General features: G+C 50.0%; 1 protein-coding gene across 2 annotated transcripts; it reads left to right on the top strand.

Annotated features, from left to right (window-relative positions):
• The first annotated feature begins 8,996 nt into the window (after positions 1-8,996).
• On the top strand, positions 8,997-12,260 carry TRH (thyrotropin releasing hormone). Of its 2 annotated transcripts, none has more exons than XM_033210821.1 (3): positions 8,997-9,173; positions 10,127-10,345; positions 11,010-12,260. In XM_033210821.1, the coding sequence occupies exons 2-3, from the start codon at positions 10,135-10,137 to the stop codon at positions 11,525-11,527; spliced, it is 729 nt and encodes a 242-aa protein (XP_033066712.1). In that variant the 5' UTR covers positions 8,997-9,173; positions 10,127-10,134; the 3' UTR covers positions 11,528-12,260. The 2 variants fall into 2 exon arrangements, with proteins under 2 accessions (XP_033066712.1, XP_033066713.1); XM_033210822.1 differs by lacking the exon at positions 8,997-9,173 and adding an exon at positions 9,934-10,034.
• Positions 12,261-21,209: the final 8,949 nt, after the last annotated feature.

The following is a 21,209-nucleotide window of genomic DNA, read 5'->3' as shown; positions in this document are numbered from 1 at the left end:
TTCATTTTTCTCCCGTAATAAGAGAAGAGATGGCAGGGGTTGGGGCTTGTTATCTCTGGCCGGCCTGATGGATGATGAGGTGTCTGATCTGCCGCATCTGTCAGCTTCCTGGCGGCAAGAGATTTATTGCCCACTCCCACCCCTACTCCCACCCTGGTCCACCAAACCATTTCTGTCCTCATCAGAATTAGCATATAGTCTTTCAAGATGATCTAAAGACAAGCTTCATGACACATATATCTAAAGTCAGAGTCTGACTCCTCCATCTTGGGCATTTGAGACATCAGATTCTGGGTTAAAGGATGGCTTTGGGTATTTATTCCTTCAAAATACTTTCTAATAAAAAGTTTCTCTAATTTAGTGAGAAGAAGATGTAACCAAACCATCAAAGAGAATTTTGCAAAAGGAAAATAAAATTCTCCACATTCATCACCATCCTAACACATTAGCTATTTTCATCTAACGGGGTAGAGTGGGACAAGCTTTGCTGTAACATAGATTTGAGTTCACGTAGATTTGAATTCAAATCTGAGCTCCTCTATTTCCTGGCTTTGTGAATTTGAACAAGTCATTCCTTTTTTTTTTTTTTTTTTCTTGTGAGACAGAGTCCCGCTCTGTCGCTCAGGCTGGAATGCAATGGCACAATCTCGGCTCACTGCAACCTCTGCCTCCCAGGCTCAAGTGATTCTCCTGCCTCAGCCTCCTGAGTAGCTGGGATTACAGGTGCATGCCACCACACCCAGCTAATTTTTGTGTTTTTACTAGAGATGGGGTTTCGCCATGTTGGCCAGGCTGGTCTCGAACTCCTGACCTCAGATGATCTCCCCACCTCGGCCTCCTGGAGTGCTGGGATTACAGGCGTGAGCCACCTCATCCGGCTGCTCTTTCTAAGCCTTGATTTCTTTAAACAGGGAGAGTAATTCTGACTTCACAGAGCTGTGTGAATTAAATGAGAAAACGTGTTCAGGCCACCCAGGCATTGGGCCTATTTTCCCAAACCTTACCTGTTGCTCCTTTCCAGCATTCACCATTTCCTCAGCATCCACTATGCTCTATGCTGTGTGGGAGATGAACACAGACCCTGCCTTCCAGGAAATTCCTTCAGTTCCGTGAACACATGTTAATTTACCAGCTCGCAGAAAATGAAGAAGGGAAGTGCAGACAGGTAGTTTTTGAAGGGAAAGTGAGGTTGTCCTATTCATGGATAGAACATTTGATCTAGAGCTATGTTCTTGCATCAGATGAGGTTAACAACAACCAACTGGACCCTACTCCAGCCACTAGACCCTGCCTTAAACTAAGCAATGGATACATGTGCCCACGTGTATGCAGTGACTGTATACTTAGGCACAAACACACATGCACATGTGTGCAACATATAAACATGAACCCCACACACATGCATACACACATATGCACATGCACACACAAAGCATAGGTGTGTAAGCACATGTGTACTCCTTATAGACATGGACCCATGCATGTGCATACACATACATATGCATGTACGCACACAAGACACACGTACATGTGCACACCACAGACACGGACCCGCACGTGTATACACATGCACACAGGTACATCATGTGAAGGTGCAAATACACGTGCACAATCACAGGCACCCACACAGATGTGTACATGCTCTGTGTCAGCTAAATGCCTCAGACAGTGCTCCCAGAAGTCTCTCCTGTGCATCCAGCTCCACACCAACCCCGCAGCCCCCAGCGCCCTTCCTGAGCACGAGCTCCACTTAGCAAGCTCCAACTGGGCAGAAAATTGTTCCTTGGGAAAAACCTGGCTCATATAGACCTGCAATTGGCTGCTCAGCATGACTGTAAGACCTCATAAGGGGCACAAGGGCTGTGTCAATAAGGGCTCATGGCTTCTACTTGTCAGCCAGGACTCTGGGTTTGGAAGCCTGTCTTGGGCCCTGAGCCTAGACAGGGCCAACTCTGCCCAGCATCTCACAGTGATAAGCTACCTCAACAGTCCTTGGACATTATGCATCACTGGACCATGCTGCTCTGTGGAGGTAGGGGTGAGGCACTTCTGCTCAGGAAGGTACTCAAACAACTTGGCCTCATCCTCTTGTCCTGACTCTCCTCATCCTTCAGGGCCTGGCTTTTGCAGCCCCCTCCCCCACCACCACCTTCAAGAAGCCCTCTCTGATTGCTCTGGCTTTCAGGTCTCCTTGTGCACCTCCAAGTCTGCTCCCCACATTGTTTCTCTCTCACACAAATATCTTGCTTCTCTGATGTCTGTCCAGAGATCATGAAGTGGGGCTGCCCTTGTACTCCTCTCAGCACAAAAGACAGGCCCAGGCAGCTTATGCTCACTCACCAGGCTGAGTTCATTCATTCATGCATTCATTCATTCGACAAATCTTTAATGAGTGTCAGCTGTGTGCCAGGAGCTGGCAAACAGCGGGGAACAGATAGACCAAGTCTTTGTCCTCATAGAGCTGGCGTTCTGGTGGGAAAGGCAGAAGATAAGCAAAAGCAAAAGGAAATAAATAAATATCTGATCACACCTATTGATAAAAGCTGGGAAGGAAGAGAGAGTGTGATGGGTATTTCTTTCAGCAAAAGAGGTCATAGAAGGCTTGCTGGCATGCTCCTTTGTCCAAGGTCACTGCAAGACTCACCCAAACAAGCCATCCCTGTCCCCTCAGGCTGGATCTGTGATCCCTCCTCATGGCCTTTAAGCACATGGCTGTAATGTAACTTACGTGGGCACGTAAGTCTCCCCTGCCAGACTGCTAACACCTTCAGAAGAGTGTTTCTCTCCGAATCCTCTTGTTATCCCTAAAACTCAAGAGTGAAGGACATTTGCAGCAGGCTGTGAAGAATAAGTAAGTGACCTGCAGGTGTCAGAGGTAAAGACAGGGGCAAAACCATGGAGATGTAAAATTGCACAACATATTTGTCAAATGGGTTTCACTAGTTGATGTGGAGAAGACATGAATATGGAAGGAGGGGAGAATTGGCAGGAGAAAAGCCTAGATTGTGCCCCAATTATAAAGTGTCTTGAATGCCAGCATATGCTATATGGACTCAGTCTTACCATCAGCAGGGAACCGTATGGTTTCTTTCTTTCTTTCTTTCTTCCTTTTGAAATGAAGTCTTACTCTGTCGCCCAGGCTGGAGTGCAGTGGTGTGATCTCAGCTCACTGCAAGCTCTGCCTCCTGAGTTCACGCTATTCTCCTGCCTCAGCCTCCCGAGTAGCTGGGACTACAGAGACTACAGGCATTCGCCACCAAGCCTGGCTAATTTTTTGTGTGTTTTTAGTAGAGACGGGGTTTCACTGTGTTAGACAGGATGGTCTCGATCTCCTGACTTCGTGATCTGCCCGCCTCAGCCTCCCAAAGTGCTGGGATTACAGGCGTGAGCCACCGCGCCTGGCCAGGAACCATACAGTTTCATTCCCCTCCGTCCCCTGGCACCTGCCACATTGCCTACATGTAGAAGGTGCTCAATAAATACATATGGGATTGAAGGGCACTGGAGGAAAAGGACTGAGTTAGTTCTTTGTCAGCAGCTGGGCAGTGACCAAGGGTGATCTAAGTGGAGTCAGAGTGGTCAGCTGCCAAGAGTCCTCCTGGCACCCACATAGCACTCCCTTCCCATCACAGCATCTGAAATCACTCTGTTAGGGAGTCATTTATTAGGTGCTTTGGAAATGGAGCTCCCCAAAGTCTCCAGAAGACAGTACTGTCTTAATGGTGATTTGCTGCCAATGAGACCAGAACAAGATCCAGGGGGTGGGGGTGAGATGTGGAGTGGAAGATAGAGCCCAGTCTGGCGACTGGAGTTTGGTCATTTCCAGTTCCTTTAGAGCAAACCCTGACCTGGCAAGTGAGAAGGAAAGTGCTCACTGGGTAGAGCACTGGACTTAGGTTGTTGCTAATTCACTAAGGGACTCAGGTAGCCTTTCTCCCTCTCAGAGTCTTGGTTTCTTCATCCCTGCGAAGAGGCTGTAGGGGACCTGTGTTGTTTTACCTGCTCAGCATTCAACTTATCCTTTTCTGGAAGGTGCACCCCAATATGGCTTTGGAGAACCCTCCTCAGTCCATGCTGTTCGGATGGGGCTGACTCCACCCTCCAGTCCCAGATTTGGCTAATCTGAATCATGATGATTGGTTTAGTAATGAGTATGTGACCTCAGCTGGGTCAATGAGAGCTGGACTTTTGGGAAAGGACTCTTTTATTCTCAGGGTAACTCAGCTGGGAAAATGGGATCCTGGGGCTACCTATGACCACTTCTCCATCTTTGAGGACAGTCAGCCTGAGAATGAAGCCATCTAGAGGAAAGTAGAGATCACAAATGGAGAAAAGAGACAGATTTCTAGTAACACCTGTTGGGCCCCTGGATTCCGCCATGCTTCAAGCTAGTCCAAGCCTTTATATTTGTGGTTATATGGACCAATACATGCCCCTTTTATTTTGCTTAAGTCAATTTGGGGTGAGTTTCTCTCACTTGCAGCTGGCAAGGGGGATTACCTCAGGGAGGGGGTCTCTCTATTCTGATGACTGTGTAGTTTTCTCTGGCTAAGCTGATTTGTGAGGTACTAGCACATGACCAGGCTCAGGAAGGTGGGCAAGAAGGCCTGGGGAAGTGTGTGGAGTGACAGTAGACACAGGCTGAGCCCATTGGAGCACATATAATTCAGAAGTTGGCTGAGCAGAGAGAGAGAGAACCTGAGAGGAGAGAGTGAACAGAACAGGGGGGAAACTAAGGCAGGAGAGCGTCACAAAGGAGCAACTGTACGCTTATAATTCACCAGGCAGCCAGAGGGATGATCTGAAAGAATAAATCAAAGTCGAGCATGGGGGCTTATGCCTGTAATCCCAATACTTTGGGAAGTCGAGGCGGGAGGATCAGTTGAGCCCAGGAGTTTGAGACTGGACTGAGCGACACAGGGAGACCCTGTCTCTACAAAAATAAGAATGAATTTACCAGGCTTGATGGTGCAAGCCTGTGGTCCCAGGTACTCAGGAGGCTGAGGTAGGAGAATCACTTGAGCCCAGGAGGTTGAAGCTGCAGCCTGGGCAATACAGCAAGACCCCATCTCAAAAAAAAAAAAAGAAGAAATCAGATTGGATCTCTCCCCTCCTTCCCTCCTTTAAACCTTCTATTTTCTCATTGCCTTGAGAACAAAATCCAAACTTCTTATTCTGCACAGCCAGCAAGCTTCCCATGAGGTCTGATCCCTTCTATCTTTCTCTTGCACCTCCCTCTGCCGCACTGTGTGCCCCAGGCCTAGAACCATGCCGGAGACCTATGTACACACTGGAAATATTTGTTGAATAAAGAAATCAGTGAATGAAATGAAAACTGAAAAGTATTTCCGGTGGATTTAGCACCAACAGTTATTGCTCAATTTTGTCAAAAATCTCCGGTGGAACAGGTAAGGGGGAATCTGGATTAGAGAGATTTCCACATGGAATTTCTATGGATAAAAGGCAGACAGAAAATTCAAACAGGGCTAAGAGCTGACAGTGAAAAGCAAGCCTTCCTACAACCCTCTCTATCCTCCCTTTTCCTGGCTTCTAGGTTTCTTTCTTCATGGGTCTTGTCTAAGAACATAAGAAGGCTGTGTGTGGTGGCTCAGGTCTGTAATCCCAGCACTTGAGAGGCCAAGGCTGGAGGATTGCTTGAGGCCAGGCATTTGAGACCAGCCTGGGCAACATAGTGAGACCCCGTCTTTACAAAACAAAAACAAAAATCTAGCCTGGTGTGGTACTGGTGTGTGCCTGTAATCCCAGTGCTTTAGGAGGCTGAGGCAAGATGATTGCTTGAGCCCAGAAGTTTAAGGCTGCAGTGAGCTATTGATTGTGCTGCTGCATTCCAACCTGGGTGACAGGGCAAGACCCCATCTCTAAACAACAACAAAACAAAACAAAAAGAACATAAGAGCCTGGCAGCTCATCTTCCTCACACTCCACAAATGGCAGCATCATGTACACATAGTTCTCTACTCTGCTTCTTGGAGCTTATTCCACATGAGTGCATATGGAACTGCCTTCTTCTTTTAAAGGCTGCATAGTACCCCACAGTTTTAGATGGATCTTAGTTGATTTAAGTGTCCCCCTCCTGATGGACAGACATCCAGGCTGGTTCCAATTCTGGCTTCAATAAACCATGCTGCACTGAACACCCAGGTGCATACATTCTCATGTATACAGGTGGAAGTATCTGTATGATTAATTCCGAAAAACAGAATTGTCTAATGGAAGGTACATATGTGCTAAATTTTTAGATCGCCACCCAAAAGATTGGATCAATTTACCCCCTCGTCATTGGGTACAAAAGACAACGGGTCTATCTGATTTCATCTTAGCTAGGGTGGCATTTCTTCAAATCCTGGAGTCTAGCTGGGAGACCAAGCCTGAGGTTTCATGTTTGCAGTCTGCCCTGAACCAACCACCTGACTCTGAAGGCACAGTGTGCCTGGGAGTCAGGCCATCCCTCCAGATCTCAGTTTCTTCACCTAAACATGAGGAAAGGATTCTAGCTGTGATCTAAAAGTTCCCTCTGGCCAGGCAGGGTGACTCACTCCTGTAATCTCAACACTTTGGGAGACTGAGGCAAGTGGATCGCTTGAGGTCAGGAGTTCAAGACCAGCCTGGCCAACATGAGGAAACCCCGTCTCTATTAAAAATACAAAAATTAACCAAGGATGGTGGTGTGCATTTGTAATCCCAGCTACTTGGGAGGCTGAGGCAGGAGAATCACTCAAACCCAGAAAGCAGAGGTTGCAGTGAGCCGAGATTGTGTCACTGCTCTCTAGCCTGGGAGATGGAGACTCTGTCTCAAAAAAATAAATAAATAAAAAATGAAATAAAATGAAAGTTCCCTTTCACTTCTAACCTTCACAGTCACTTTGCCCCCTCAGGCCTCTGTGCCCTATCTATAAAATGGGACTAACAGTCCCCACCTTGTTTATCTCCCCGGTGATGAGAAGGCACAATGAGATTGTAGGTGTGGATGTGCCAGGAAAGTTGGATACTCCACCAAGGGAAGGAGCAACAATTAAACACCTTTGAAATCCTTTGTCAGATCACTAGGGTGTCCTGGGAATACAAGTCCTCATTAAAGTTTTAGACTGAAGAAATACTGTACGGTGGTGAAGCAGAAAATCGCTAGGACTGTCCAGAGGTAGGAGATGCTTTCACTGATGTGTTCCCTCTGCCAGCAATGTGGTTCCCTCTAAGTGGACCTGGCCAACTCTCCCGCCTCCCTCAAGGTTCAGCTCTCCTTTCCCTCTCTGAACCTTCTGGACATTTCCTGGTAGACTCAGTAGCTCCGGTTCTGAATTCCTTACCTCATTACTTTGCATCCAGACTTTTGTCTTAGCCCACATCACACTCCACAGTGACTCTGTTTTCTTCCCAACTATCCCCAACCGCCTGCCCACCGCCTGCAGGTGAGTTGTTGCACTCTCCTTGTCAGATTCACTCCATTTTTCAGCCTGTCTCCCTCACTGCCTCTGAAGTTTTTGAGGGCTGGGGCTGAGCCTCATTCACTTCTAGGCCTTCAGGACTTACCAAGGAGCCTGACACCATAGTAGGTGCTTGTTAAATGTTTCGAGATGGGCCGGGTGTGGTGGCTCATGCCTGTAATCCCGGACTTTGGGAGGTCAAGGAGGAGGATCTTTAGAGTCTAGGAGTTCGAGACCAGCCTGGGCAACATAAGAAGACTCCGTCTCTACAAGGAATAAGTTAAAAAAAAAAAAGCCATAAAAATTACTGTGCTTGGCTGTAGTCCCAGCTACTTTGGAGGCTGAGGTGGGAGGATCCCTTAAAAAAAGTTTCAAGATGGAGGCGCTCCTAGGGCTAGATGTGGCAGTCCCACATCTGGGACTTTGGGGACTGATTGGGGGACAAGCTCCTTCGCACCCTTATGTTTCTCCTCCCTACTTCCCCTCCACTCCTTTACCAGACTTGGGTGAACTCCAGTAGATTTCCTGTGCAGGGGCTGCAGACTCAAATGTCCCTCCTCAGTGACAGGGGCAACACATGGGGAGACATTAGGGAGTGGTGGAGACTGTGGTGGCCAAGGGCAGCCAGGTTCAGCTCCAGCTGACTGTTGGCAGGAAGAAATGTGGGCCCACTCTTTTTCAAGAGAAGCCATAAATCCAAATTTTTCTAAATTATCTTGGTTTTAAAATGTTGGTTATTCAGATTTTTTCAAAACACTGTGGAAGTCAATCAAAATTGTCCACGAACTGGTTGTAGCCTGCAGGCCACCAGTTTCGGAATTCTGAAAGCTTTCCTCTTGGCTCCTATTGCACGGAAGAGAAAACTGCGGCCCAGAGAAGCAGAGGCACTAGCCAGGAATGACACAGTTAAGATTAGCACCCCGGAGCCTGTGGGGTGGCTCACGCCTGTAATCCCAGAGACTCAGGAGGCTGAGGCAGGAGGATGACTTGAGCCCAGGAGTTGGAGGCTGCAGTGAGCCATGATTGCGCCACCGCACTACAGTCTGGGGGACAAAGCGAGATCCCATCTCTCTCTTTTTTTCTTTTTTTTTAAGTAGAGCTCCACTCCCACTTGTCTCCCATTCTCTCTCTCTCTCTCGCTCGCTCTCGCGCTCTCTCTCTCTCTCTCTCTCTCTCTCTCCCTTCTCTTGCCCATCTGCGTTCTGCATTGGTTCTGCGGCCGCGTCCCTTTTGTGTGTGTCTGCCCTGTGTTTCCCCGTCGTCTCCGTGTGGATCTCGGTTTTTGTCTCGCCCTCTCGCTCTCTCGTGCGTCTGGGTTTAATCGTGTGCTTCTCTCAATCTCTCTGTCTCTCCCTTTGCCCCCTACACGAGTGTTCTCGTCAACAGATCTCCGGAGGTGGTGCAGGAACGACCCCGCGCCGGCGCCCCATCCTGCGGCCAGTGTCTCCGCGCCCTGGCTCGCGTCCCCACCGTCCCCGCTCCAGATTTCCGGAGGAGCAGTCGGGCGGGGTCCCGCGGGGCCAGCTGCCGTCAGCGCCCCTTCCCGGCGGCCGCGACCCCTCCCCGCTGACCTCACCGGAGCCGCCGCCTCGCGCAGATAAAAGCGGCGGCCCAGCTGAAGAGCGCTCGGCAGGCGCCCGGGGTCCTCAGCGCTACGGACTCCTGACCTGCCGGCTGCGGACCCCAAGTCCCTGGATCCTAGACCCATCCTGTGGAGCCCACGCCTGGCAGGTAACCGCCCGGACCCCTCTCCTTCCGCAGGCGGCGTCCGGGAGCACTGGAAAAGGAGCCCTCTAGGCCCGCCCTCGCCTTCGGTTCTCCGAGAGCTTCCTGGAGTACAGGGCCGGTGCACAGGCGGGCGCTGCGCTCGCACCCCCGTTTCCTCTCCGAGCGCCGGCCGGGGACCCGACGGAAGGCACGGCACGGGCACACCGGTAGCGCTCGCTGCTGGGCACTCAGGTCCGCGGAGGCCGGAGCGCAGGGTGGGAGCTCCACGACACCCCCTGACCGGGTGCGGCCGGACAGATCTGGGCATTCAGGGCGTCGGCGTGAGAAGCTGGGAGTTCGAATCCCAATCTCAACGCTAGAAATATAATTTTAGCGTTGATTTTAGTTTTAGAAGCAGAGTCCTGGCTTAGTCATGAAAGCTTAGCATTAGAAATAGAATTTTGCTTTACAAATAGACTGAGCTTTAGAACCCGAATCTTAGCTTTAGAATGAAGATGTCGGCCATGGAGCTTAGAATTAGAACGTGGCGATGGGGACGTTGGCGGGAGTCTTGGCGGGGACACAACCGTTAGTGTCGCGGCTGTGCCTGGCGCTGCAATCTCAGTGGTTGCACTCCCGGCGAGGCAGTCCCAGCGTCGGCTCCCCCAGCTCCGCGTCACATTGAAGGGTGGCGGTGGCGCTGGTGACGGGGTTCCCACGGCCTCCTGTCTTGCTCAAGTATAACTGGGCGCAGGCACTACAGGCACCCGTGGGGACCAGGATGCCTAGAGGGGCAGTGTGGACGCAGAGCCGGGGCGGACCCCGCCGCTGCTCCCGCCCCTGCACAAGGGGCAGTGGTCCTGCTTCTGGGAGGGCGGTTGAACTGTGCGTGGTTTCTTTCCGGCGGGCGTCTGGGAAGACGGAGCGGGATGTGGTGGGATTTCGTGCGCTCAGGCTCTCTCTGTCCTCTAATCCAGACGCCGCGATGCCCGGCCCTTGGTTGCTGCTCGCCCTGGCTTTGACCCTGAACCTGACCGGTGTCCCTGGCGGCCGTGCTCAGCCAGAGGCGGCCCAGCAGGAGGCAGTGACAGCCGCGGAGCGTCCGGGCCTGGATGACCTCCTGCGCCAGGTGGAGCGCGTCCTCTTCCTCCGGGAAAACATCCAGCGGCTGCAAGGGGACCAGGGTGAGCACTCCGGTGAGTGGATGGAGCTGTCAGGGACTCTCGGGCTAGGCTGCGGGGAGAGCGGTGGAAGCCTGGAGGCAGAGAGGAGGGGAGGCTTGGTCATCAGCCTCCTGCCTTTCGGAAGCTCAGAAACCCTCCCTGGCTGCGCCTGAGCGGGATCTGGAGTTGACCATTCCTTGGGGTCAGATTCCTCCCCGTCTCCATGCTGGGAATATTTCACAGGGAGGAGGCCCTCGGTGGGGAAGCGTCTGTGTGCTAGGGAGAGAGTTTCTTTGTGTGTGACAGTTTGAATTACTATTGACTAGGCACTTCTGTGCCAGACACTAAGCGCTTAAAACACCTTATCACGCTGTTTGATCTTCCTAACAACCTCTTAGGTAGGTACTGTTATTACCATTTTACACAGAAGAAAACTGAGTCTCCCATCAATCAATTGAGTTGCTTATGGTCAGACAACTAGGGAGTGCCAGAACTGGGATTGGAACCCAGAGGTAATGCCTTTGACTATTGTGTGAGTGTGTGTATCTGTGCGGCCTGAGGGGCAGGTGCAAGACCATGGCTCTGAGTGAGACCTGCAGGAAATGTACTCTGCCTGGGAGAAAAGCTGGAGTGGGCACTCAGGCGCCTGCCTATTACATGGATCAGGTGCCCCTCACTGACCTCTTTCTTTCCCTAGAGTCCCAGATCCTTCAATCTGACTGGCTCTCCAAACGTCAGCATCCAGGCAAAAGAGAGGAGGAGGAGGAAGAGGGAGTTGAAGAAGAGGAAGAGGAAGAAGGGGGCACTGTGGGACCCCACAAAAGGCAGCACCCTGGCCGACGGGAAGATGAGGCTTCATGGTCAGTCGATGTAACCCCGCATAAGCGGCAGCATCCTGGCCGCCGCTCCACCTGGCTTGGGTATGCTGTCACGAAGCGGCAGCACCCAGGCAGAAGGCTGGCAGATCCCAAGGCTCAAAGGAGCTGGGAAGAAGAGGAGGAGGAGGAAGAGAGAGAGGAAGAGCTGATGCCTGAGAAACGCCAGCATCCCGGCAAGAGGGCCCTGGGAGGACCTTGTGGGCCCCAGGGAGCCTGTGGTCAGGCGGGCCTCCTGCTGGGGCTCCTGGATGACCTGAGTAGGAACCAGGGAGCTGAGGAAAAGCGGCAGCACCCTGGCCGGCGGGCTGCCTGGGTCAGGGAGCCCCTGGAGGACTGAACCCAGTTTCCCCTGAAGTCTAGTGTGTGGTCTAAGGATGTCTTGAGCCCCGTGTGCCCCACCATTCATGACCTCTGCATTCTCTCATTAGATCCCTGACCATAAGCTTGAGCTCCTCTCTCCCAGCCCCATATTCACACACATCCCAGCCCCTGGCGATGCCCTCTTCCTTTAGGCACGTCAGAAAATCAGCCTAGAAGTTTAAACCCCACTTTCCCCCACTTAGCACCACAGGCAAGGGGCAGATCCCAGAGCCCCTCTCACCCCCACCTCCACAGGTCTGCTCTTTCCTTAGCCCTGGCTAAGACGGTCCTTCTGTGTCTTGCAAAGGCTCCCCAAGTGGCGCAGGGAGCACCTGGGATGGCAGCCAGTGAGAGTGGGCTGAGACTGAAGCACTGATGTGCAAATCCAGCTTCCATCCCCTTCCCCATCTGGCAGGATTGTAAACTTCACCCCCATGTGTAAACTTCACCCCCAGGACCCAGGATCTTCTCCTTTCTGGACATCCCTTTGTGGGTAGGCAGAGCCCTGACCCACAGCTGTGTCACTGCTTGGAGAAGCATATGTAGGGGAATACCCTATGGTGTTGCGCTGTGTGTGGCTGTGGGATAAATGCGTGTGGGAATATTGAAACATCGCCCAATAATTGTGGTTTGTATATAACCCTCTAAGCCCCTTTCCCTTGTCGATGACAGTCATCCTAATGATAATAAAACCTGCATCTAGATAATCACGGAGCTCTGTGGTTGCTGTTCTCTCGCAGCTGGCATGGGATTCTTCTTTTGCATTGAGAGTTATATTTAAAAGAGGATGGGACTAGAGTTCTCAGCTCTGCTGCAGAGAGAATTAGGGACCCTGGGGGGATGACAAGTCCTCTCTACTGTCCCCATTTCAGAACACACTTGGGAGGTGGATGGGGTTCTGGAGCCCATTTGACTCCTGGGGAGACTAAGGCTTGGAGAGAAGGAAGGGCTTGCCCAAAGACACGCAGCTGGCTGAGGTGGAGCCATGGGTCTGAGAGGCCAACTCAGGGATTTGCCTTGAGTTTGCCTGATTTGGGAGGTGGGAGTGGTGGTGAGAGGGGAGGTTTGAGGGGAGGACTGGTCTGGCTCAGGTCTGTAATCTTCATGGTTCTGTTGACAGTCTGTGTCACAAACAGCCTGTTAACCAATAGGAACAAAGAGGGCAGAGGACCAGGCTGCAGTCAGGAGACACAAACCAGGGGTCTTCTGGGGCTCAGTGCAGGACAGGAGGGAGTAGTGTGGACTAGAGTTAACTGAGGAAGTCATGTGAAGACGCTTGAATTCAAAAACTTTAAGAAATACCATGTGACTCTAATAATAATAATAATAAACCCAGTTTCCCCTGAAGTCGAGTTTGTGGTCTAAGGATGTCTTGAGCCCTGTGTGCCCATTCGTGACCTCTGCATTCTCTCATTAGATCCCTGACCATAAGCCTGAGCCCCTTATTTATATTTATATATAAATAATATTATATTATATTATTTATAATAATAAAACAAATACACAACACTTATGTGTCAGACACTGTCCTCAGCACTTTCCGTATATTAATTACTTTAATCCTTGACCGTCCTTCCAGATATTAATATGCCCATTTTACTAATGAGGAAGCCAGGGTACAGCAAAGTTAAGTAACTTGTCTGAGCTGAATTTGGCCCACTTGTGGCCAGTTTGCAACCTCTGACTGAAAGGAAACCCCCAAATCCCCTTAGTTTTAGACTTTGAGTTAGTTAGATGATCCTCTGTTTGGTGGATGGATGGACTTTTCAACTTTTCTACAAACAGCTTTTGGTCACCTTCTGGGGCAGAGGGAGGTGGGAGAAAGAAGGGTGTCCAAGACCCAGCTCCTCTTCCTTTGGAGCTCATGGTTTAGGTGGGGTGGGGAGTAGGGAGACAGGAAAATCTAGGGTTGACAAGATGCATTCACACCATCTTCCCCATAATGCTCCTAAGAGCCCTCTGACATATTAAGCATTTGATGGATGAGAACCAACACCTCCTTATTTTCAGATGAGGGAACTAACAGAGACAAGGGTACTGCCCCAAGGTCAAGCATGTAGATCTGGCCTTCCCCCTGGGCTTGACTCTCCATACCCCTCAGCTGCCTTCTGGAAGCCCTTAACTACCTAGCTGTCACCATCAGGGCAAGTGGGCCCTAGTAAGATTCCTTCTGCCCATAGACCCCCTCTGAAGGCAGGCCCTCTAAAGAGAAGAGAGGCTGCTCATGGAGCGCTCTCTGGGTGCTCAGTGTTCACAGCAACTTTTTCACTGGCTCCTTGTGGTTGCCCAGGAGGCCAGTCTGCCATGTCCATTTGCAGTTGAGGAAAGTTGAGTTGCAGCTGAGTGTGGAGAAGTTAAGCACAGGGATACATCCCACCCTCTTCTGCTGTCAAACTTCATTGATTTGTGAGGTGTGGATTCTTCCTCAGAAATGAGGCCATTTGAAGAGTAAGAAGCCCACTCCCTCTAGCTCTTTAATGTTTTCCCCTTTGTCCCTATGAGTGATCATACCCGTGCACCATAATAAAAAGGGTTTGGGCTTTTGCCACAGGCTGAACAAACACTTAAGCCAGTTTGAGCTTCAGTCTTCTCATCTGTAATATGAGCACAATAATCCTGGCAGCCCCATCCCCCTCAGGATTGTTTTAAGATTAATTGAGATCAAATGATAGGTGTACAGCTCCTGGCACAGTGCCAGGCACTAAGTTGATTCTTGATAAATGGCGTTTTTAGTTCTAATGCTCCAGGATAGAAGGGACTTAAAGCTGAAATTTGGAGACCAATTATTCCTCCCTTGCTTCATTCTCCAATCACAAAAGCGAAAACAAACAAACAAAACAAAAAGTCGATGGGGCTTTATTACAAGTCTATGCCAGGCATTAGGGCAAAATGGTCTGTTTGCTGCTCTCCAAACATCTCTCTCCTCCTCCTCACCCTCCTTGCCCCACACACACAGCCCAGGATGCTGTGCCTGTGTTGCTCTCTGTACACTTCTACATTTCCCAGCTTCCCTTGCAGTTGGGGTGGAGTCATGTGACTAGTCCTGCCCAATGGGCTGTGAGCAGTAGATGTCACTTCCCAGTTTAGGCAATTAGAGCCAGGGTGCCTCATTCATCTCTTTCTTACTGTCATGGTGGATGAAAAGCCACATGTAGAGATGGCAGAGCACATGATAGATGGATTCTGAGCCCTGGCTTCACTAGGTAGAAGTTAGGCACTACTTACCACATCAGACTTCTCATGTGTAAGAAATAAACATGTGTGTGTTAAGTCACAGAGATTTCAATTCTGATAAACACAGATGCCCACTCCATTCTCTTCTCACAGAAATCCTTCCCATCTTTGCCTTCTTACATGTGTCTGCTTTCATCATTGTTGCCTAGATCATGGCATGGCATGAAGTAGGTGCTCAATAAATATTTGCTGAATAGATGTTGAAAGCTTCAGGTCACTTCTATCTTAGGCCCCCAGCCTGACTTCCGGGGGGTCCCTACCCTTGAGGGGCTTCCATCCAGTGGGGAAACAAGCAAACTGATGATGACAACTTAGTGTGAGAAGTGTGGGTTGTCAACTGAAGAACCATGAGGTTCACAAATTTGGAAAGGAGATTTTTATTTATTATAAAGGGTTGCAGCCTGCAGGAGGCCATTCTGACTGTCTGGGAAGGACAGCTTCCAGCCAGAAGCCAGACTCAATACTTCAAGGGAGGTGTAAAGGGGACTGGAATTTATGCTGAGATAGTTAACAGGTTATAGGAGGAGAAGTGATTACTCATGAAGGGGAGGCCTGGGCATAGTAGTAGGCTAACATGCATGAAACATGCATCTCATGTTCATTTTGGGGTGGAGACAACAGTTAAATGTACTACAATTAGGCCTATACATCAAAAGGTGACGCTGAGGACATAAAGGCCCTCTGTGCCCAGCCTTTATAGACTGGGCAAAACCACTCTGAGGTTGGCGGTCTTGTATCAGCAAGGACTGCTGGTCAGTGGCTGTGTCAAAACCACAGAAATGGAGGGGCAGCATTGGGCAGTTGGTTGCTGTCAGCATTGGAGCGAGTCTTTCAAAAGGGCTGGTTTCTGCTTAACCCTTAGGGAAGAAAGGCTAGTGGTAGTTATGGAAGGAGGGAATGTAACAGGGCATGTCTGACCTCCCATTAGGAAGTCAGTTTTTGAGGCTACCCTGGGGTCTCCTTAACGGAGAGGGAGTCCATTCAGTCAATTTCGGGGCTTAAGATTTTTTCTTTTTTAATTTTTCGTGGGGAATAAAGGATGCAAGAATACATTTGAGAGAGCAACTCGGTCTGGTTGAGCAAAGAAGCCTTCCTGAAAGAGGAAACATCCAAGTAAACGATAAATAAGAGAAAAAACATTTAAGGCAGAAGAAAGAAGCATCAGCAAAGGGCCTGGTGGGAGACATAACGATTTCTTGGAGTTACTAACATCTAAAATCTTCTACCCTATCTCCTAGCTCTAAGGGAACGAGCCGTGTTCCCCATGCTTCCTGGTTCAGGCCATGCTCCACACTGGGACTACAATTCCCATAGCTTAGAAGTGTGAGAGCATTGCAGACTGGAGTGGAATGAAGGAAGCCTCCCTGGGGGAAGGGTATTTGAGTTGAGCTTGGAAGGATACAAGAAAAATGTTTTTTTCTTTCTGAGCCCTTACTCTGGGGCCAGACACTTTCACATCCACTCCCCAGCATACAGTGGGTGATCTGTAAATATATGTTGAATGAATAAATTACCCATCATAGTTATTCCCAGTATAAAGAAAAGGAAAAAGAGAAATGAGGTGACTTTTCTAAGTTCATTAGCCTGAAACCTTGGAGTTGTCTCTATACTCCCCTTCCCCTATTATCCACACTCAATTATTTCTATGTCCTGTAGATTACACCTCCTAACAAGTCTCAAATCCACCTACTTCCTTCCAACTCTTCAGCTACCATCCAGGCCACCATCACCCCTCATCGTGAGACTGCAGAGCCACCCCCTTGCTGGTCTCTGGCTTCTGTTCTGGTCTCCCAAACCTATTCACCACATAGGAGCCAGAGGGACCTTTCTGAAGTACAAATCTGATCACAGCACCCAGCGTGCTTGGAGCCAGTGGCTTCCATTTCACCTAGGAGGAAGTCCAACCTCCTGACCATAGCCAAGTGGCCTGCTCAATTTGCCTCCTTTACATTTCCTGAACTTGCCTCAGGGTCTTTGTTCTGTTATTCCTCTTTTCTCCTCATTATTTCTGCTTTACCTCCTAGTGTGCCTTCCTGTACTGTGGAGGTTGGAAAGCAGAAACTGTATTTGCAGCTCCTGTGCAGCTAGATTTTTTTTTTTTTTTTTTGATGCACAGTAAGTTCTCCACGTAGATGCTGTCATGTGAGATTTAGAAGGCTCTTTTCTTTTTTTTTTTTTTTTGAGATGGAGTCTCGCTCTGTCGCCCAGGCTGGAGTGCAGTGGTGAGATCTCGGTTCATCACAAGCTCCGCCTCCTGGGTTCACGCCATTCTCCTGCCTCAGCCTCCTGAGTAGCTGAGACTACAGGCACCCGCCGCCATGCCTGGCTAATTTTTTTGCATTTTTAGTAGAGACTGGGTTTCACTGTGTTAGCCAGGATGGTCTAGATCTATTGACCTCGTGATCCACCTGCCTCGGCCTCCCAAAGTGCTGGGATTACAGGCGTGAGCCACCATGCCTGGCCAGCACTTAGCATAATTTTTTTCTTTTTTTTTTTTTGAGACGGAGTCTCGCTCTGTCGCCCGGACTGGAGTGCAGTGGCCGGATCTCAGCTCACTGCAAGCTCCGCCTCCCGGGTTTACACCATTCTCCTGCCTCAGCCTCCCGAGTAGCTGGGACTACAGGCGCCCGCCACTTCACCCGGCTAGTTTTTGTATTTTTAGTAGAGATGGGGTTTCACCGTGTTAGCCAGGATGGTCTCGATCTCCTGACCTCGTGATCCGCCCGTCTCAGCCTCCCAAAGTGCTGGGATTACAGGCTTGAGCCACCGCGCCCGGCCTTTTTTTTTTTTTTTTTTGAGACGGAGTCTCACTCTGTCGCCCAGGCTGGAGTGCAGTGGCCGGATCTCAGCTTACTGCAAGCTCCGCCTCCCAGGTTGCCTCCCAGGTTGACGCCATTCTCCTGCCTCAGCCTCCCGAGTAGCTGGGACTACAGGCACCCGCCACCTCGCCTGGCTAGTTTTTTGTATTTTTTAGTAGAGACGGGGTTTCACCGTGTTAGCCAGGATGGTCTTGATCTCCTGACCTCGTGATCTGCCTGTCTGGGCCTCCCAAAGTGCTGGGATTACAGGCTTGAGCCACCGCGCCCGGCCAGCATAATATTTTTAAAGGCCATCCATAGCGTAGCATGTAGTAGTACTTCATTCCTTTTTTATAGTTGAACAATATTCCACTATATAGAAATACCATATTTTGTTGATATATTCATCAGTTGATGGACATTCAGGTTGTTTCACCTTTTAGCCGTTGTGAATACTGCTACTATGAACATTTGTGTATAAATCTTTATGTGAACACCTGTTTTCAGTTCTTTTGTGTATAGACCCCGGAGTAGAATTGCTGGATCATATGGCAATTCTGTTTAACTTATTGAGGAACTGCTAAATTGTTTTATTGTATTATATTTTGCATATCATAAAACTTACCCATTTAAGATATACAATTTAGCGATTTTTTCCTTCTTCTTCCCTCCCTTCCTTCCTTCCTTCCTTCCTTCCTTCTTTCCTTCTTTCTTTCTTTGACACAGTCTTGCTCTGTTGCCCAGGCTGGAGTGCAGTGGTGCAATCTTAACTCACTGCAACCTCCGCCTCCCAGGCTCAAACGATTCTCCTGCCTCAGCCTCCTGGGCAGCTGTGGTTATAGGCACATGCCACCACACTCAGCTAAGTTTTGTATTTTTAGTAGAGGTAGGGTTTCACCATGTTGGTCAGGCTGGTCTCGAATGCCTGACCTTGTGATCTGCCCGCCTCAGCCACCCAAAATGCTGGGGTTACAGGTGTGAGCCACCGTGCCTGGCCTAGTGATTTCTTTAGTAATCTTACCAAGGGGTACAACTTTCACCATAAATGAGCTTTAGAATATTAATAATTCCAATGGTGGCCTCCTGATTTCTCACCTTCCTGATTGGAAACAGAGAAAACAGTTTCCTGCAAGCCTGCTCTTTAAGCTCTGCAGCAATTGTATGAGCACCTAATTCCAGAGCAATATTCAAAACATTCATCAGCAGGTCCAAGACAGGCATTAGCTGATCAGGACATGTGTCCCAGCTGGATGGACAGATTCTGGCTTGACATACCTGTGAAGCCATAGCGGCAGTGCAAGGAGCTGACAGCCAGCCCTGCTGGGTCAACCCTTCCTGACTCCTGTTAATGTTCCTAAAACAGTTTCTGTTTGCTGTGCTGCATCCTGATGATCTACATCGGATAATACCTATGCTTCCTTAGCTGTCATTTCAGACAACGCCTTATCAGGATGTGGCCCGGCATCCCTCTCCTTACTTGTAGCTATCACAGTTTGTAATTATATCTGTCTCAGGCTGAGTTTCCCAGCACCACACTCTGAGACAAAGATTTGAGTGTAAGTAGTTTACTTGGAGAGTGAGCCCAGGTCTGGGAGCGAGGGAGTGATTCAGGGAAGGGAAGGACGTGATGTGGAGTGCATTCGCGAGCAGGTTATTGCTGTGGGCAGCTGGGGCTCCATCCTGTTAGGGGTCCTTGGGAGATGATAGAACAGGCCTCAGAGCTATCCCACTTGATTGGATAAGGAAGCTGGATATTTTTGTCTTCCAATTCCCATGGATTGGTGTTGAGAGGTTCAAACTTCCAGCTTGCCCTCTGCGCCAACCTTGAGAAGGCCCTTAAGTGAAGAATCTCAGGATATCATCGGCATTCACCTCAAAGGTGAGAGCTGAGCGGGTGAGTGAGGTTCCCACAGCATCTGCTACAGTCTTCAGCAGCGTCTGCTGCAGTCTTCTTGGGTGGCATTTCATTAATGGCTCCTCCCTCATCCAACTCTAGGCTCCACATACTCCCGGACCAGCACCTGGGACAGCGCCTGGCACAGAGCAAGTGCTCAGTAAATATTTGCCCAATGCATGAAGGAAGGCTGCATGAATGAAGGTAGAGCTGGGATTTGAGACCAGGCTTGCCAGATTCTATGGCCCTAGAGGGAGATGGTGGGGCAAACCGAAAACTGTGGGGTGCTGTGCACTTAGTATAAACCTGTGAAGCCAGCTCCAAGGATGGCTGCCGAGCTAAGAGCTCATGTGCAACCCAATGTAACATCTGTCCAAGTAACCTACCTTTTAAAACACCTTGGAGGACACCAAATGGCCCTCTGCTGGCTGTCAGTTTCCCACTCTGCACTGTGTCACTAAGAAGCCACCATGTGCTGGGCCCTGTACAAGGCACTTCCAGCACCGTTAATACCCTCACTTTATGGCGAGAAAGGCCTGACTCAGCGAGGTGAAGTGATGTGCCCGAGGCTCACCAGAACTGTGCCCGGTTCTGGAAGGCTCCAAGTCCACTGGTCTTTCATCTACACCTGCTGTGCCTCGCCTGGGCAGCTTTGATAGCTGGGGAACATTTCTTCAAGGAGCCGCCTCTCCCATTCAGGGAAGGTGCCTGTCCCGCTTTGCTGGGAAACACCTCAATGTCACGACTTCCTCTGACACGTTCTTTTTTTTTTTTTTTTTTGAGGCGGAGTCTCGCTCTGTCGCCTGGACTGGAGTGCAGTGGCCAGATCTCAGCTCACTGCAAGCTCCGCCTCCCGGGTTTAAGCCATTCTCCTGCCTCAGCCTCCACAGTAGCTGGGACTACAGGCGCCCGCCACCTCGCCCGGCTAGTTTTTGTATTTTTAGTAGAGACGGGGTTTCACCGTGTTAGCCAGGATGGTCTCGATCTCCTGACCTCGTGATCCGCCCGTCTCGGCCTCCCAAAGTGCTGGGATTACAGGCTTGAGCCACCGCGCCTGGCCCACGTTCTTTAATTAATTATTTCTGCAAACCTAAGTTTGATTAATTGGATGCAATCACAGGACTGGTTTGATGAGAGACTCAGTTCCTGCTTGAGGCCTCTCGGGTGGCATGAGAACATGTGGGGCTTCTTACCTGAAGGATGTTGGCAATTAGAGCCCATTTTGACTGCCGGGGTATGAGCCGACTGCCTCGGAGAACATCAATTAGCTCAGTGGCTAAATTGTGCTGAGAGTTATCGGTTACCAAGGGGACCTGTGGTCAATGCCAGGATTTAAGTGGTTCTCGTCTTCGGGGATCATCTTTCCTGAATCCCGGCCACGTTCTGGGCCTGGTAATTATCAGCAGGCTGATTAGGCCTCGTCCATTATAGAGAGTGACTTCCTAATCACCAGCTGCTGGGGAGGAAAGTGTCTCAGCTCCGACGCAGGTACACCCCGTCCGACGTGCCAGAGGCTGGCACGCACACACTGCAAGGCTGCTTTGGGCCTGTGGCCAGAGAGATGGCACAAGGCACACACTGGGCTTAGCTGGGTTTCCCTTGAAGAAGCTGAAGGTCTCAGGGCAGCCCTGGAGATCATGGAACCCAGGTCATTCCTGGCAGGTTAAAGATGGTCTCTGAGGGGATGCCTGGCCTGGGAAGAAAAGGGAGTACCTACTAGTGCCAGGCGCAGA

The sequence above is a fragment of the Trachypithecus francoisi genome, unplaced genomic scaffold, assembly GCF_009764315.1.
Source record: "Trachypithecus francoisi isolate TF-2019V2 unplaced genomic scaffold, Tfra_2.0 Lachesis_group0, whole genome shotgun sequence".
NCBI lineage: Eukaryota > Metazoa > Chordata > Mammalia > Primates > Cercopithecidae > Trachypithecus > Trachypithecus francoisi.
Note: the sequence above shows the minus strand (reverse complement) of the source record. Positions and strands in the feature narration are given on the sequence as shown.

Excerpts from the sequence above, each read along its gene's own strand:
- TRH (XM_033210821.1), top strand. The coding sequence starts at position 10,135 with ATGCCCGGCCCTTGGTTGCTGCTCGCCCTGGCTTTGACCCTGAACCTG. Across the intron at positions 10,346-11,009 it reads GGACCAGGGTGAGCACTCCG|AGTCCCAGATCCTTCAATCT; the intron begins GTGAGTGGATGG and ends TTCTTTCCCTAG.